At 36.7% G+C, this 19819-nt stretch overlaps 1 protein-coding gene across 1 annotated transcript in view; it reads left to right on the top strand.

The window, feature by feature from the left end:
• Positions 1–19092, top strand: part of KLHL1 (kelch like family member 1) — a 540073-nt gene extending 520981 nt beyond the window's left edge. Inside the window, exons 10-11 of the mRNA XM_061435054.1 lie at positions 11878–12049; positions 17921–19092. Coding sequence (XP_061291038.1) covers positions 11878–12049; positions 17921–17980 — 232 coding nt within the window. The 3' untranslated portion in view covers positions 17981–19092. The remainder of the gene's footprint in view (positions 1–11877; positions 12050–17920) is intronic.
• The last annotated feature ends 727 nt before the right edge of the window (positions 19093–19819 follow it).

Here is a 19819-nt window from a genome sequence, read left to right as displayed (position 1 = left end):
GAAAAATTGAAACTGCTTAGGATACAGAGAAAGCAAGCTCCCCCAAATCAAATGCCTAATAAGAAAGCTTGGATAACATTATCTATTTTCTGAAGTCTAGAAAAGAAAAGCTAGACAGTGATCAACAGTATAGTATTTTAATTTAGTACGAGAAGGTTTTAAGTTCACATATGTCTTGTTATATTTCTCTAAAATTCTCCTTATTCACCTCTTATATTAAATAAAACTTATACTATCAAAACTTATTTTGATAATGGGTTTGAAATTAGAAGTGAGAATAAAATACTTTCAGTTCCTTTCTTATAACTTTCCATGTCTGACTAGAGATGAATTTTTGCCTATGTATCAGTTAAAAGGCACTACTCTATCTAGCAGCAACTAACAGAGTCATTCAAATTCTCCTCCTGTTCTGAGTGGCTTACATCAACATGACTGGTAGCAGTGTTTTAATATTTTGCTTTAAAATTATGCCCCAAATCATGATACCACCACTACCATCATTCAATTCAATTCAGTCTCTCAGTCATGTCCGACTTTTTGCAACCTCATGAATCGCAGCACACCAGGCCTCCCTGTCCATCACCAACTCCCAGAGTTCACTCAAGCTCAAATCCATCGAGTCAGTGATGCCATCCAGCCATCTTATCCTCTGTAGTCCCCTTCTCCTCCTGCCCCCAACCCCTCCCAGCATCAGAGTCTTTTCCAGTGAGTCAACTGTTCGCATGAGGTGGGCAAAGTACTGGAGTTTCAGCTTTAGCATCATTCCTTCCAAAGAAATCCCAAGGCTGATCACCTTCAGAATGGACTGGTTGGATCTCCTTGCAGTCCAAGAGACTCTCAAGAGTCTTCTCCAACAGAGTCTTCTCCAACTCCACAGTTCAAAAGCATCAATTCTTTGGCACTCAGCCTTCTTCACAGTCCAACTGTCACATCCATACATGACCACAGGAAAAACCATAGCCTTGACTAGACAAATCTTTGTTGGCAAAGTAATGTCTCTGCTTTTGAATATGCTATCTAGGTTGGTCATAACTTTTCTTCCAAGGAGTGTCTTTTAATTTCATGGCTGCAATCACCATCTGCAGTGATTTTGGAGCCCAGAAAAATAAAGTCTGACACTCTTTCCACTGATTCCCCATCTATTTCCCATGAAGTGATGGGACCAGATGCCATGATCTTCATTTTCTGAATGTTGAGCTTTGAGCCAACTTTTTCACTCTCCACTTTCACTTTCATCAAGAGGCTTTTTAGTTCCTCTTCACTTTCTGCCATAAGGGTGGTGTCATCTGCATATCTGAGGTTATTGATATTTCTCCCAGAAATCTTGATTCCAGCTTGTGCTTCTTCCAGCCCAGCATTTCTCATGATGTACTCTGCATAGAAGTTAAATAAGCAGGGTGACATTATACAGCCTTGAGGTACTCTTTTTCCTATTTGGAACCACTCTTTTGTTCCATGTGCAGTTCTAACTGTTGCTTCCTGACCTGTATACAAATTTCTCAAGAGGCAGGTCAGGTGGTCTGGTATTCCCATCTCTTTCAGAATTTTCCAGTTTCTTGTGATCCACACAGTCAAATGCTTTGGCATAGTCAATAAAGCAGAAATAGATGTTTTTCTGGAACTCTCTTGCTTTTTTGATAATCCAGCAGATGTTGGCAATTTGATCTCTGGTTCCTCTGCCTTTTCTAAAACCACCTTGAACGTCTAGAAATATTTAAAAATACACAATGTGTGCTCACAACACTAATAATAATTTTCTGTTATATGAGCAGAGAAAAAAATTATCAATACATAAAATAATCTATTTCTCCTTAGTTTTGAACTGTTAAAGGTATTTGTTTTAAAAGTTATATTTTACTAGCATTCAGAATGCCTAGGAATACTATATGTTCTGTTTATTGACAATAGCTTAAACAATTTTTAAAGCTCTAATAATAAAACTGCACCAAAGAGGAGTCAAAGAGTTACTTATCAGATCCTTACTTTCTCTGGTACAGTTAACCTCCCCTCAACTTTAAGGGAATTGATTTAGTTCATACTTGAATGGGCTAGTGGTTTTCCCTACTTTCTTAAATTTAAGTATGAATTATGCAATAAGAAGTTCATGATTTGAGCCACAGTTAGCTCCTGATCTTCTTTTTTTACTGACTGTATAAAGCTTCTCCTTCTTCAACTGCAAAGAATAAAAACAATCTGACTTCAGTATTGACCATCTGTTGACGTCAATGCACAGAGTCCTCTTTTGTGTTGTTGAAAGAGGATGTTGGTTATGACCAGTGTATTCTCTTTGCAGTACTCTGTTAGTCTTTGGCCTGCTTCATTTTGTACTCCAAGGTCAAATGTGCCTGTTACTCCAGGTATCTCTTGACTTCCTACTTTTCTATTCCAGTCCCCTATGATGAAAAGGACATCTTTGTGTGCATGTGTGTGTGTTAATTCTAGAAGATCTTATAGGTCTTCCATAGATCATTCAATCAAATCCCTTATGATTATGTAGTGAAAGTGACAAATAGATTCAAGGGATTAGATCTGATAGAGTGTGTGAAGAACTATGGACAGAGGTTCATAACATTGTACAGGAGGCAGCAATCAAAACCATCCTCAAGAAAAAGAAATGGAAAAAGGCAAAATGGATGTCTGAGGAGGCCTTACAAAAAGCTGAGAAATGAAAAGAAGCAAAAGGCAAGGAGAAAAGAAAGGTATACCCATATGAATGCAGAGTTCCAAAAACAGCAAGGAGCGATAAGAAAGCTTTCTTAAGTAAACAATACTAAAAAAAGGAGGAAAGCAGTAGAATGGGAAAAACTAGATATCTCTTTAAGAAATAAGAGATTCTTTATTTCCCTATTAAGAAAATTAGATATACCATAGGAAAATTTCATGCAAAGGTGAGCAGAATAAAGGACAAAAAAGGTATGGAGCTAACATAAGTTGAAAATATTAAGAAGAGGTGGCAAGAATACACAGAACAACTATAGAAGGAAAGGTCTTATGAACAACCATGATGGTGTGGTCACTCACCTAGAGCCAGACATCTTGGAGCATGGAGTCAAGTGGGCCTTAGGAAGCATTATTACAAACACAACTAGTGAAGGTGATAGAATTCCAGTTGAGCAATTTCAAATCCTAAAATATGATGCTGTGAAAGTGCTCCACTCACTATGCCAACAAATTTGGAAAACTCAGCAGGGGCCACAGGATTGGAAAAAGTCAGGTTTCATCCCAATCCCAAAGAAGGGCAATGCCAAATAATGCTGAAACTACTGTACAATTGCACTGATTTCACATGCTTTCAAGGTAATGCTCAAAATCCTTCAAGCAAAATTTCAACAGTATGGGAATGGAGAACTTCCAGACATGTCAGTTCATTTCAGTCCCTCAGTCATGTCCAACTCGTTGCAACCCCATGGACTGCAACACGCCAGACCTCCCTGTCCATCACCAACTACTGGAGCTTATCAAATTCATGTCCATTGAGTTGGTGATGCCATCCAACCACCTCATCCTCTGTCATCCCCTTCTCCTGTCACCTTCAATCTTTCCCAGCATCAGGATCTTTTCAAATGAGTTAGTTCTTTGCATCAGGTGGCCATAAATTAGGCTGAGCACAAGGGAACCCTCTTACACTCTTGGTGGGAATGCAAACTAGTACAACCCCTATGGGGAACAGTGTGGAGATTCTTTTAAAAACTGTAAATAGAACTGCTATATGACCAAGAAATCCCACTGCTGGGCGTACACACTGAGGAAACCAGAAATGAAACAGACACGTGTACCCAAATGTTCATCGCATCCAGGACATGGAAGCAACCTAGATGTCCGTCAGCAGACGAATGTACAGAAAGCTGTGGTACATATACACAATGGGATATCACTCAGCTATTAAAAAGAATGCATTTGAATCAGTTCTAATGAGGTAGATGAAACTGGAGCCTATTATACAGAGTGAAGTCAGAAAGAAAAACACCAATACAGCATATTAACACATATATATGCAATTTAGAAAGATGGTAACAATAGCCCTATAAGTGAGACAGCAAAAGAGATACCGATGTAAAGAAAAGAATTTTGGACTCTGTGGGAGAAGGCAAGGGTGAGATGATTTGAGACAATAGCATTGAAACATGTATATTATCTTATGAGACATAGATCAGCAATCCAGGTTCAATGTATGAGACAGGGTGCTCAGGGCTGGTGCATTGAGAGGACCCTGAGGGGTGGGTTGGGAGGTGGGATGGGGATTCAGGATGGGTAACACATGTACACCCATGGCTGATTCATGTCAATGTATGGCAAAACAAAAACAAAAACACTACGATATTTTAAAGTAATTCGCTTCCAATTAAAATAAATAAGTTAATTAAAAAAAAAAAAAAAGGTTGAGCACAGAAGAATTGATGCTTTCAAACTGGTGCTCTCTTGAGAACCTCTTGGGCAGCAAGGAGATCAAATCAGTCAACCTTAAGGAAATCAACCATGAATACTCATTGGAAGGACTGATGCTGAAGTTGAAGCTGCAGTACTTTGGCTACCTGATAGGAAGAGCTGACTCACTGAAAAAGACCCTGGTGGTGAGAAAGATTGAGGGCAGAAGGTGAACTGGGCAGCAGAAGATGAGATGTTTTGATGGCATCATCGACTCATTAGATGTGAGTTTGAGCAAATTCCAGGAGATAGTGAAGGACAAGGAAGCCTGCCATGCCACCATCCATGGAGTGGCAAAGAGTCAGACAGGACTGAGTGACTGAATCACAACAACTTTGAAGAGTAGATGTAGTGGAATATGAAGGTGAAAGTTAAAATGTTAGTCACTTGGTCTTGTCTGACTCTTTGCAACCCTATAGACTATAGCTCACCAGGCTACTCTGTCCATGGAAATCTCCAAGCAAGAATACTGGAATGGGCAGCCAATCCCTTTTACAGGGGATCTTCCGTACCCATGGTTCAAGCCTATCTCTCCCGCACTGCAGGCAGATTCTTTTCTATTTGAGAATATGACCTAAATCAAAATAGATTTTTTCTTACACCTTCATTTAAAAGTTGAAATTAATTTAAATTTAAAAAATATTTTTTGTATAAAAATAAGCAAAAAATGTTGACATAAGGAGCAGACATCTAATTTTATTGCCCATGTAGCATATGATATATTTTTATCTTCAAATTATGTAGTAACAATGCTTGAAAAAGTAATGATATCTCAAATTTTTCAATAGAGCTTTTCAGTGAGAAATTAACTTTTGTTCTGTGGCTATCATATGTCTTCAGCAAGTTTTCATTTTACAGCCAATTTTAGCCACTGATGCATCTCTTGCCTGTAGGCTATAAACTTTAATAGAGTCCCTGATACAAACCTCACATTCTGACCATGAAGGCCAAGATGAGATGTAGGAAAGGCAGACAGCTAAACACATAAAGACAGTTCCCCTGCTTGCTTTATCTTTCATTTTCTATAAACAGACAACCTGAGGCAAAAAAAAAAAAAATGCTTAGAAGAAAATTTTGTCAAAAACATGAACTGATAAAAATAGAGTTCACTGTTCATAATAGTCAGAAAGTGCTTATACATCTGTCGTCTTCTCCTAAACTAACAAAAGCTGGGGTTTTTTTGTTTTTGTTTTTCTTTTGAAGGGTAACAATTATGTGTATCACCAGGCTGAGAGGTGGATCCATGGACTTCTATAAATAGAAAAATCAATTTTGATTCATTAATGTGAAAACAGTGATAAACATTATTGGATAATTTTAAATTTGTGTGATTACTTCAAAAATATCTAGTGGAAAGAAAAAGTGTGTCAGAGGAAGTAGGGTTAAGACTCATTTTTTGTCTTGGCTTGGTTTGATTTTCCAACTCTATATGTTTAAATACCATCACAATTCCTGATGCAAATGAAAAGATTGCTATTAAACACTTATCAATCCCTGAAAACAGATATACCTAATTTAAAGATCTGGATCTTCCAGGAGAAAACAGTAAATATTTAAGATTTTCCTTAGAAATTTTATAAAATAAGAAAAGAATGATGTCTGTTTCTAAGCATAGGACATTATTTCTAAACTTCACCTAAATATAAGATGTACTCAGTTAAGTTCACTTGAGTTCAGTTCAGTTCAGTCACTCAATCATGTCCGACTCCTTGCAACCCCATGGACTGTGGCACTGTGGACTTTCAACCTCTGACTGTGTCCAGGGCTCACTGTCCATCACCAACTTCTGGAGCATATTCAAACTCATGTCCATTGAGTCAGTGATGCCATCAAACCACCTCATCCTCTGTCATCCCCTTCTCCTCCCACCTTCAAGATTTCCCAGCATCAGGATCTTTTCAAATGAGTCAGTTCTTTACATCTGATGGCTAAAGTATTACAGTTTCAGCTTCAACATCAGGCTTTCCAATGAATACTCAGGAATGATTTCTTTAGGATGGACTGGTTGGATATCCATGCAGTCCAAGGGACTTGCAAGAGTCTTCTCCAACACCACAGTTCAAAAACATCAGTTCTTCAGCCCTCAGCTTTCTTTATAGTCCAACTCTCACAGCCATACATGACTACTGGAAAAACAATATCTTTGACTAGATAGACCTTTGTTGGCAAAATAATGCCTCTGCTTATTAATATGCTATCTAGGTTGGTCAGAACTTTTCTTCCCAGGAGCAAGTGTCCTTTAATTTAATGGCTTCAGTCACTATCTGCAGTGATTTTGGATTTCCAAAAAATAATGTCTGTCACTGTTTCCATTGTTTCCCCATCTATTTGCCATGACGTGTTGGGACCAGATTCCATGACCTTAGTTTTCTGAATGTTGTTTTAAGCCAAATTTTCCACTCTCCTCTTTAACTTTCCTCAAAATTCTCATTAGTTCCTCTTCACTTTCTGCCATAAGGGTGGTGTCATCTGCATACCTAAGGTTATTGATATTTCTCCTGGCAATCTTGATTGCAGCTTGTGCTTCATGTAGCCAAGCATTTCTCATGATGTACTCTGCATAGAAGTTAACAAACATGGTGACAATATACAGCCTTGATGTACTCCTTTCCCTATTTGGAACCAGTCTGAAATTCCATTTCCAGTTCTAACTGTTGCTTCTTGATCTGCATTCAGTTTCTCAGGAGGCAGGTCAGATGGTCTGGTATTCCCATCTCATGAAGAATTTTCTAGTTTGTCATGATCCACCCAGTCAAAGGCTTTGGTATAGTCAATAAAGCAGAAGTAGATGTTTCTCTGGACCTCTCTCACTTTTCTGATGATCCAATGGATGTTGACAATTTGGTCTCTGGTTCCTCTGCCTTTTCTAAAACCAGCTGGAACATTCAGAAGTTCATGATTCACATACTGTTGAAGCCTGGCTTGGAGAATTTTAAGCATTACTTTGCTAGCGGGTGAGATGAGTGAAATTGTGTGGTAGTTGGAGCATTCTTTGGCCTTGCCTTTCTTTGGGATTGAAATGAAAACTGACTTTTTCCAGTCCTGTGGCCACTGCTGTGTTTTCCAAATTTGCAGGCATTTGAGTGCAACACTTTCACAGCATCACCTTTTAGGATTTGTCATTCCACTCTTTAATCATAAGGGGTTTGATTTAGGTCATACCTGAATGGTCTAGTGGTTTTCCCTACTTTCTTCAATTTAAATTTGAATTTGGCAATAAGGAGTTCATGGTCTGAGCCACGGTCAGCTCCTGGTCCTGCTTTTGCTGGCTCTATAGAGCTTCTCCATCTTTGACTGCAAAGAATATAATCAATCTGATGTCAGTATTGACCATCTGGTGATGTCCATGTGTAGAGTCTTTTCTTGTTGATGGAAAACAGTGTTTGCAATGACCAGTGTGTTTTCTTGAAAAAAAAAAAAAAAATCTGTTAGCCTTTGTCCTGCTTCATTCTGTATTCTAAGTCCAAACTTGCCTGTTACTCCAGGCATTTCTTGACTTCCCACTTTTGCATTCCAGCCCCCTACAATGAAAATGACATCTTTTTTGTGTGTCAATTCTAGAAGGTCTTGTAGGTCTTCATAGAACCATTCAACTTCAGCTTCTTCAGCACTACTGTTCAGGCATAGACTTGGATTACTGTGATATTGAATAGTTTGCCTTGGAAACAAATCGAGATCAATCTTTTGTTTTTGAGATCGCATCCAAGTACTGCATTTCAGGCTCTTTTGTTGAATATAAGGGCTACTCCATTTCTTCTAATGAATTTTTGTCCAGAGTAGTAGATTTAATGGTCATATAAGTTAAATTCATCCATTCTCCTCCATTTTAGTTCACTTATTCCTAAAATGTCAATGTTCACTCTTCCTATATCCTATTTGACCACTTCCAATTTGCCTTGATTCATGGACCTAACATTCAAGGTTCCTATGCAATATTGTTCTTTATAGCATTGGACTTTACTTCCATCACCAGGCACTGGGTATTGTCTCTGCCTTGGCTCTGTCTCTCCATTCTTTCTGGGGTCATTTCTCCACTGATCTCCAGTAGCATACTGGGCACCTACTGACCTGGGAAGTTCAACTTTTAGTGTCCTATCTTTTTGCCTCTTCATACCGTTCATGGGGTTCTCAAGGCAAGAATACTGAAGTGGTTTGCCATTCCCTTCTCCAGTGGACTAAGTCCTGTCAGAACTCTCCACCATGACCCATCTGCCCTGGGTGGCCCTATATGGCTTGGCTCACAGCCTCATTGAGCTAGATAAGGCCATGGCCCATGTGATCAGATTGGTTAGTTTCCTGTGATTGTGGTTTTCATTCTCTCTGCTCTCTGATGGAGAAGGATAAGAGGCAATGGAAGCTTCCTGAAGGGAGAGACTGACTGAGAGGGAAACTGGGTCCTGAGCATGGACAGGAGTATGCTCAGTAAGTCTTTAATCCAGTTTTCTGTTGATGGGTTGTGCTGTGTTCCCTCCCTGTTATTTGACCTCAGGCCAAACTATGGTGGAGGTAATGAAGATAATGACGACCTCCTTCAAAAAGTCCCATGCATGCACTGCTGCACTCAGTGCCCCCAACCTTGCAGCAGGACACCTCTGACCCACGCCTCCACTGTATACTCCTGGACACTCAGGGGCATGTCTGGATCAGTCTCTTATGGGGTCCTTTCTGGGTCCTGGTGCACTCACGGTTTTGTGTGTGCCCTCCTAGAGTCTCTTTCCCCAGTCCTGTGTAAGTTCTGATGGCTCTGTGGTGAGGTTAATGGCGACCTCCTCCATGAGGGCTTATGCCATATCCAGGTCTACTGCATCCAGAGCCCCTACCTCTACAGCAGTCCAATGCTGACCCGTACCTCTGCAGGAGACACTCAAACACAGTTCTGTCTCAGTCTCTGTGGGGTCTCTGGGTCCTGGCACACACAAGGTATGTCTGAGCCCTCTGTATAGGCCCTGGAATTCTCTGGGCCAGAATACTGGAGTCGGTAGCCTTTCCCTTCTCTTCCAGATCCCTGAATCTTCCCAACACAGGGATTGAATCCAAGTCTCCCACATTGCAGGTGAATTCTTTATCAGCTGAGTCACAAGGGAAGGCTTGTAAGATGTACTTGTGTTTTCTTAATTTTCCTGTGGTATTCGTGTATGAGAATGTCTTCATTATTTGAGCTTTACTTAAAATTTCAGAAGCCTTCAGAAATGCATTTATTATTCTTTAGTGCAATTAGCGTTAGATTTTGTCTGTTTTTCTCTCTTTCTGCAAAGTGAGCAACAAAGTCTGTTGTGTAGACAGTACTTGAAAAAAAAAATCCTATAGAGCTGAATAAGAATCATACGGGGACTGAAATAGGACTTCAGAGAAAGCTATTTAAGTGAAACAATTGTGACAAATTTAATATTTGGTTAAAATTAAAAAAATAATGACTTGGACCCTCTGCTTCAATCTCTTGATCTACCAATTTCTCCTTTCAAGTGAATCCCAAGTAACTGTCACTGAAACATAGTTCTGTTCATGTTGTGTTTCCTCAAATGTCAAGTTTCTTATTTTTCTATTAAATAAACATGAAATACTTTCATGCTCTGGGAATCAAGTAATCTATTCAATTCAGTTCAGTTCAGTTCAGTCACTCAATCGTATCGGATTCCTTGTGACCCCATGAATCGCAGCACGCTAGGCCTCCCTGTCAATCACCAACTCCCGGAGTTCACTCAAGCTCAAGTCCATCGAGTCAGTAATACCATCCAGCCATCTCATCCTCTGTCATCCCCTTCTCCTCCTGCCCCCAATCCCTCCCAGCATCAGAGTCTTTTCCAGTGAGTCAAGTCTTCACATGAGGTGGCTGAAGTACTGGAGTTTCAGCTTTAGCATCATTCCTTCCAAAGAAATCCCAGGGCTGATCTCCTTCAGAATGGACTGGTTGGATCTCCTTGCAGTCCAAGGGACTCTCAAGAATCTTCTCCAACACCACAGTTCAAAAGCATTAATTCTTCAGCGCTCAGCCTTCTTCACAGTCCAAGTCTCACATCCATATATGACCACAGGAAAACCCATAACCTTAACTCGAGGGACCTTTGTTGGCAAAGTAATGCCTCTGCTTTTCAATATGCTATCTAGGTTGGTCATAACTTTTTTTCTAAGGAGTAAGCGTCTTTTAATTTCATGGCTGCAGTCACCATCTGCAGTGATTTTGGAGCCCAGAAAAATAAAGTCTGACACACTTTCCACTGTTTCCCCATCTATTTCCCTTGAAGTGACGGGACCGGATGCCATGATCTTCGTTTTCTGAATGTTGAGCTTTAAGCCAACTTTTTCACTCTCCACCTTCACTTTCATCAAGAGGCTTTTGAGTTCCTCTTCACTTTCTGCCATAAGGGTGGTGTCATCTGCGTATCTGAGGTTATTGATATTTCTCCCGGCAATCTTGATTCCAGCTTGTGCTTCTTCCAGCCCAGTGTTTCTCATGATGTACTCTGCATATAAATTAAATAAGCAGGGAGACAATATACAGCCTTAATGTACTGCTTTTCCTATTTGGAACCAGTCTGTTGTTCCATGTGCAGTTCTAACTGTTGCTTCCTGACCTGCATACAGATTTCTCAAGAGGCAGGTCAGGTGGTCTGGTATTCCCATCTCTTTCAGAATTTCCACAGTCTATTGTGATCCACACAGTCAAAGGCTTTGGCATAGTCAATAAAGCAGAAATAGATGTTTTTCTGGAACTCTCTTGCTTCTTCTATGATCCAGCAGATGTTGGCAATTTGACTTCTGGTTCCTCTGCCTTTTCTAAAACCAGCTTGAACATCAGGAAGTTTATGGTTCACGTATTGCTGAAGCCTGGCTTGGAGAATTTTGAGCATTACTTTACTAGCATGTGAGATGAATGGGATTGTATGGTAGTTTGAGCATTCTTTGGCATTGCCTTTCTTAAGTAATCTTTAGCTGATCAAATATCACCTTTTAAACAATGGTTCTTCTTATACCTTTGATCCTAAACACACTGCACACCTAGTTTTTGTAGCAAATTTAGGATAGACTTTCAGACTTTATTTAAACAAGATTTCAAAAGTGAATTATTTTATAATTCTCCCAGATTTTTAACCATTACTTCTGTTTCATGATCATAGCACTTTATTTGTACTCTCTTGAAAGAACCTCATTCCACTGTAGAAAATATTTATTTTCATATCTGTCTTTCTTAGGAAAAATTATGATATTCACTTTTGTGAAATGACTCTGCATCCATCTAGTTAAGAGTCTAGCCATATTTTTAAAATACTTTAAACAATAGAAAGCCCAACTTTGTGGATATTGGCTCTGGAACATGTGTTCAAATAATTGAGCTTTTAGGAAAAATGCCAAGTTTTTTTTTCCATGGCTTGTTTTGAAACAGCATCATTAATATCTAATAGCAAAGTTGAATGTGATTAGAATGTGTTATATCCTATCATCCTTTTATTTTAGATACGATCCCAAAACAGACACATGGACTATGGTGGCTCCTTTGAGTATGCCCAGAGATGCTGTTGGAGTCTGTCTCCTTGGTGACAGATTATATGCTGTTGGTGGCTATGATGGCCAGACATACCTCAACACTATGGAATCCTATGATCCACAAACTAATGAATGGACCCAGGTAAAATTGTTGCCAGCATAAGTTGCTTCACATATAAGAATTTTTTTCATTTACTTCCTGTGGAGAAGATGTGTACATACAACAGTGTACTTAGTTGAATTACTCTGAACTCAAAGTGACTGATTTTTGTTCATGTTCATGTTCATTTTATTAAAAGTTTATTAAATCATATACTTTTGTGTACTTTTCTATTGTGTATTCTATACTTCAATAAAATTTATATTACAAAGTGGAATTTATGCTTCAGCAGGATTTCCATTTTAAGTCATACCAAGGGACAGGGACTGAATTTTAATCAACTGAAACAAAAAATAAATGTGAAATATATTTGTTCACAAAAATTTAACTTTGCATGGTTTTAGAGATAACAAAATCAAGTGGATAAAAGCTTATAGAAATTAGCTTTCTGCTTCCCATTTTTTGCTTGGCTATCTTTGTTATGTTCCTTGCTACCTATGGCAGAAAGAATATTCCATGGGATGGTGCTGCTGGAAACTCCAAATGAAAGTCTTCTTAGCCGTAATCATAATACAAAAGAACTTTTTTTCAAAAAGGCCCCCAGAAAAATAGCAAAGAGGCCTGAATGGTCTGTTGCATAATGCATTCATTCCTGGCTGAACACTTTGTTCAAGAAGATGGAGAAAGATAATTGGCTGATCTTAGATTAACCTTCAACTATACACAGCAATTAGAGATTCAGGATCATGTTCAGAGAAGCTTCAAAACCAGTCACATATCTGGAGAATGTGTGTTGGGGTGGGGAAACGTAAGGGTAGGACACCTTAATTTAGGTGGAAAATACCTTATGCTTACAGTTACTATAGACTTGCTTGTAATGAAGGGAATGGGTATGTTTTCAGACTTTTTCTTTAATACTCAATTTCTCTCAACTTTTTTTTTCTTTCTAAATCTCTCTATATTTCTTATTTCTCTGCTTTATCAGAAACTTAAAATCAAGAAACATTTCAAACAAACAAACCATTTTTCCACCAGTGGGTACATTTAAATTCCAAAGTCTTACTTAGTTGAAGCAGAATAATAACCCATCTCCTCATATTCCTTAATGTATAGAGGGCTTTATTTTTGATCACAGAGATGGACTAAAATTTATATGAAGAACTTGAACATTGATTGAAGTAAATTTTTTAAAGAAATTCTTACTTTTAAAGATACATAACTTCCTTTGATGATATGTGTTCAACTACAATATTAAATAGGAAATACAAAATCAAACTCATCATGGTCAAGCTAAAGTATCTACCTTATGACTATTACTCTTCCCTAAGGGGAAATTCTTTGATTTCAATGAAGATAGATGCATTTGACAAAAGAGGATGAAAACAGGTTGACTGGAGGAAAGATCAGTGTAAATTTGGAGAACTAGGTTCTGTGATTTTCTGTTTAACTTTAATTGTGAAAAAGTAGTGTTCCTTATCCAGGGAGAAGAAAACATATAATAAGGTATAATTATTGCACTGAGAGTTTAGAAGATATATTTTAACTCCTTACATTCCCAAGTTCCTAGTTTTACAAAGGGAGCAATGCATGAATTATTTTTGATTTGCTAAGGAAGTACAAATTCAATGTTACATATCTTAAATGAACCACTTTTACAAATGAATATTAAATAAAGAGGCCTATGGGCATATAAATGATTTAATATAATATTTTCATTATATATATATGTATATTTATAGTAATGAGCCATTATGCTTATCATTGCTCTAAAATTGAAGTCAGAATAATGCATGTAGTACTAATGGGTAAAAATTTCCAACAGCCATTTTCCCTCATCTATGTTTTATTATACTCTTTTGGATATATAGTATTTTACAAATAACAAGGTGGTATTTAAAATATTTTAGAACAAAGTTATTTTAATATAATAGACATTAATTTTAAAATTCTAAATTAAGATTTTACATCCATATCTTTTCATTCTTTATATTTTTAAGACTTTCAAGGGGTCATCAGGAAACCCACACAAAATCACTTTGGAAAATTTTCAGGATTCCAGACTACTAGAGAAAGCTCTCATATTTGCTGTATATTGCCTGTCACATTCCCTTCACTTACTCCATAGATGGACAAAATCAGTTGGTGCAAGCATTAGAATAAATAAGAAAATTATATTGAAATATATAATAATGTATATTTGAAAAACTTCCCAAGCTAGCTAGAATTGGAAATAATGAAAATAGATGAGGGGACATTTGCAGATACATGTCTTGCATAGGTACATACAGAACACACACATACATGCTTGCATGAGTGTGTGTATTTGTGTTTTAAATAAACTTGATTTTTCCACTTAAATGTTTTTTTTTTTTTTTTGCATATGATCTGGAACAAAGTGTGTGTGCTTTAAAGCATAGAAATAAATTTTTAATTTTGTTTCCTCTAGCTTGAGTAAAATCATCCTTTCATGTGTTTCTTTGGTACATAGTCATAGTGCTGTCATGCTGCATCTATCTGCAGCTATAAAAACCAAATACAATATGTCATTTACAGTCATATATCGAAAGACTGGCATAGTTGCTAGCATGGGTAAGAGATGTGTGAGACTTTCTTAAGTGAATAAATTGTGAATTATTTTTGCAGCTCAGTTTACTCTGTTGTACATGGGTTTAGTTCATTTGCATACAATCAGTCTATAAGATATTCAGAATTAGTTTCAGGGAAGTCTGGTAAGATATTTGCATCTTGGATTGCTGTTTAATAACTGGTATCATACCAACCTTTTTAGATTAAAAATCCCATGGACGGAGGAGCCTGGTAGGCTGCAGTCCATGGGGTTGTGAAGAGTTGGACACGATTGAGCTACTTCACTTTCACTTTTCACTTTCATGCATTGGAGAAGGAAATGGCAACCCACTCCAGTGTTCTTGCCTGGAGAATCCCAGGGACAGCAGAGCCTGGTGGTCTGCCTTCTCTGGGGTCGCACAGAGTCGGACACTACTGAAGCAACTTAGCAGCAGCAGCAGTTTACTCAAAAGTATAATGCTGGAGAGAGAAAAGGGCAGATTGTCAAATATGTATTAAGATAAACTGAACCAAGGGGAAGAGAGGGAAAACTCTCAAATATTTAAAAAGTACTTACATACAATACAATATATCAAATGCTTAAAATAGAATGATAAATGCTGAGGTAAGAGAAATACTTTACACTATGCTAGAACTTAAGTGTGTTAGGTAGAGAAATCTTCTTTCAGGAAATTATATAAATAGACTGTGGCATGGCAAATAGATAATAGTTAAACAGATAAAAATATGGGGAGTGGTTTGGTTTAAGAAACAGAATTTTTAAAGAGTCATGGGAAGGAGAACACATGGCATGTTTCATTGAGCAAGAAATAAAGTGGTGAGCAATAAGTTTGGAGAGATAAAATGGGTCTTTAGGATATAAGGCAAGAAACCATGTTATAGAATCTTGACTTTACCATGAACCGAAAGGATAGTTAATGAAGGACTTTAGGTAGGGAAAGTAAATAATCAGAATTGTGTTTTAAAATGACTGCACTTGATAGAATATGATTAGGAGAAAGATCAGAAATTTATTAGGATATACTTCACTAATTCACTGTAAGGGTGGGAATTTTTTCCTTCTTTCCTTCTAGTTTTTTTTTTTTTTTTTTTGCTAATCTAACAAATTGACATAAGACAAATTAACAGGAAAAAAAACAAATTTAATTTTGTGCATATGGAAACCCCATATGGACTCAAAAGAAATGGCCAAAAGCAGGAAGCTCTTATACTGTTTTAGACAGAATTTAGAAGACAAAGTGGTTTGGGATTAGGTAGTAAATTAGCGAAGAAGTTACAAGGTTTTCTGACATGGCCTTTCTTGGCCCTAAACTCCTTATGTCTGGTGATAAGGATGCTTTTTACACTCCTAGTAGAGAGAGGGTACCATCTCACATGAAACAGTTATCTCCTGCTTTAAGGGGTCAAAGGAAGGTCACAGTGCTCCTTCTGCATGAAGTATCACTCAAGTGTCTTTAATTCAAAATAATCAATGTGCCATAGTGGCATATCTTGGAGTGGGCTATTCTACTCTCCTTTCACACTCAAGGTGAAGTTGTAACCTGAACTAGTTGAAGATAGTAGGAATGGTGTAATTCAATTGGTAGGAGAGATAATTATAAGACCTGATGTTATTCAGCTGTAAGCTTGAGGGAAATGAAACTAAGGGCTGTAGATATGCTCTAGGTTCCTGTCTTGAGCAACTGAGTAGAAGGATAAAAGAAATAACAGAAAGAAGAGTAAACTTGGGGAAGTGGGGGAGGGGAGGGAGCAGCGATTCATTTTTACATGCAAATATAATCATGTATAGAGACATAGATGCAAATGTAGATAGAAGTATACTTCATCTGGAACTATGCATAGTAATTTTCAGTGCTAAATGCACATAGAGAGCATCTGGGGAACTCTTCAAAAATACTACTCAGAACTCATGTCATTCCTATTGAATGGTGGGCCTTGAGTAGTTATATTTTGTAAAAGCTCCTTAGATGGCTATGACATGAAGCAACACTTGAAAATCATTGGAAACTAAAAGAGACAATGGAAACTGTGTGCAATTTGGAGTCAGAAATATTGAAAATTGTAGACCTAAATGTTACCAGATTTATATCTCTTCATACTCCATTTACTGTAATATAGAGATGACAACATATGATGGGATTATAAAAGTGACTGTGGTGATCAACAAAAATTATTCTTAATACACAATATGCTATCAATATATCACATGCTCCTTTTTGCCTTTCACTTTGAGCAAATATCTGTGAAAAAGACAGGAGACATAACATTAACCTTTTTAAAAAAGATACTGTATTAAATGAAAGGTATAAAAAATGATATGAGAAGATTTTCTATTTGTTTTAACCTATAGAAAGATAGCAGGTGACAATAAGCACAATTAAAAGAACTAATGTATAATTAGATAATGGTGGTAATTTTCATATGTAGAGGGTGGGATAGTGTCCTTTCTCAATCAATAAGACAGTGTATATGATCTGAAGTTATTTTGCTCTCAGCTACTTCATTTGCTACACTTGATTAATTTTATCTTCTGTTTGAAATAATGTCCTATAATTTCTAATCTACCTGATATTTTTATGTAAATGAATTATTCTTAGAAAACTGTATCTAAAAATCATTGATCTCAAAAGTTCAAATTATTAAATTCTTAGCTTACCTCCATGGAATAAATTTTTATTACAAATTCTTTAAAATTATTGCTTTCAATATATTTCTAGCCAATTTCATATTCAGGATTATTTTTTAAAAATCTCAGTTCTCATCAATAACACTCATAATATGGATTTTAAAATAGGCCCTGTAGCAATTGTAATTATGTTCTATTGATGATAGCATATTGAAATCACATCATTAAATGTCTCTGTTTAGAATGAATTAATAACACATTTTATTCAGTATAATATCTTTGGACATGACTTTCCAGTGACTTCAATAGTGAAGCAACTATTTCATCTAAAATATGCTCCAAGCTATCAATTTGAAATTTCATCAAAAATGTGTCCAGGCAAGCTCCAGAAAAAATCTTTGCTGACAACTTTCCTATAGAAGCTTCACTTCATTAAATATCATTAAAGAATTTATTACTTTTATCAAAATTCCACAAATAATTGTAGGTTTTAAATACTTCAATATTCATATTATTTTATATAAATACCATTTTTATTGTTTCCATGTTTATTGTATTACTTGCAGATATATTGGGAAATGATAATCATATTTATTAATATTTTCATGGATATGAATGAATGATTTAAATACATTATAATCTGTATATTTTTCCATAACAATAAAATGTGTCTTAAATCATATTTCTTTTTTTTTCAACAGATGGCTTCCTTGAATATTGGAAGAGCCGGTGCCTGTGTAGTAGTCATCAAGCAACCTTGACTTATATTTTTGGAGAGATTTTATTTGCTGGAGTGGTTATTTTTATATTAGAGGGCAAGAATGAGAACTTCTGGAGATGAAAATTCTTCAAGAAAAAAGATTTTGGTAGATTTACCTACTGAGATCAAAAAAGGTAGAAGATGAAACAGAATTATGGGAAACGAGAACATCAAACTGCTGTGGGAACACTATCTGGTTGTATGTTAGTTCAGGAATGGTTATTGGTAATTTGTTTTGTATTGTAGCATACAATAACTAGAGTTACCAAGGCTCGTATTTCTTGGGCAGTTAAAAGGAGAGATAAAGATTTCTGACATGGATAATTTCATGACTAAAGCTCATTCAATGTTTTATAATCTGTGATGATATTCCAGAGGTTGCCAAGAGTAGAAGACATGATATTTCATCTGACAGAATCTGATTGATTCTGCCTTAATTTCCTAATCAGATGTGGTTCCATTCCAGGAGGTGGAATGATGCTTTATTAAACAAACATGCTTTTTCCTGATTTTCCTAAACTATGAGGACAATTAGAGAAACAGATTCATGCTTGCCTCTTGCACTCAGAAAACAAATCAAAGCTGCATATGTCATCCATGAGGATGGTTGAATTTTATTGCAACTGTATTAGCAATTTGAAATTGGCAAACACAAAGGATTGTTTTCATTAAGCTTACCATATTGCTTTGCTTTTTGATCACACTGAGAATCAATACAATTAAAGGCTTTTGCCTTATGATGAGTTTAGTGTAAGCATGGAAACTAGTTATTCTGAATGTTTAATATATATATATATATATGTATATGTGTGTGTGTATATATATATATACACATATATATGGATATATATATATATATCCATTGCATGTTGAAATCCTTTAGAATTTTGTTCATAAAACATCTTAGAATTTTGAGGGAGAAATCTTTGATACATTCATTTGCAGTGTTAATGGCCATTGTCAGAAGGACGGCAGACTTTAGACCCTCATTCCCTACTTTTCAAACTTGCTACATTGATAAGCACATTATTTTATGCCAAATGTTTGTAATTGTTTAAAGCATATAGTGGAAATGTTATACAATGTCTTCAATAGATCCAGGTAAATGTTAAATATAATTAATAAATAATAGAAAATTTGCTTTTATCAGTGTACCTTTTTTCAATAAATTTTAATTCAGAACAGAATAAAAAATTCACAAGTTATTCTGCAAAAATAGGCACATTTTGTTGCTTAAACTTTCATAAATCAAGGTGCATATATTTTTATCAAAATAAGCTTATTTCTTCCTAAATATCATGCTGTCACAAAATGCAATCTCTATTGATTTTTTTTATGATCACTCACTTGAGACAGCAATAATACTTAGAAAATTCATATCCCATAATGAGAGTGTTGACAATCATGCTGCTGCTGCTGCTTCTGCTAAGTCACTTCAGTCGTGTCCGACTCTGTGTGACCCCGTAGACAGCAGCACACCAGGCTCCCCCGTCCATGGGATTCTCCAGGCAAGAACACTGGAATGGGTTGCCATTTCCTTCTCCAACCCATGAAAGCAAAAAGTGAAAGTGAAGTTGCTAAGTCGTGTCCGACTCTTAGTGACCCCATGGACTGCAGCCTAGCAGGCTCGCCTGTCCATGGGATTTTCCAGGCAAGAGTACTGGAGTGGGGTGCCGTTGCCTTCTCCGGATAATCATGCAGGAACTATCAATAGAAAGTCCCTCATTTTGAGTCAGTGTAAAACATGTAATTGAATTTTATTGTTGGGTAGTGGAAAAATATCAGAAACCTAGAAACCAAGAAAATATTGATAGTTTGTGTAAAGGAAATATTAGGAAAT

This window comes from Bos javanicus, chromosome 12 (assembly GCF_032452875.1).
Source record: "Bos javanicus breed banteng chromosome 12, ARS-OSU_banteng_1.0, whole genome shotgun sequence".
NCBI lineage: Eukaryota > Metazoa > Chordata > Mammalia > Artiodactyla > Bovidae > Bos > Bos javanicus.
This window is presented reverse-complemented; position numbering and strand designations above follow the sequence as displayed.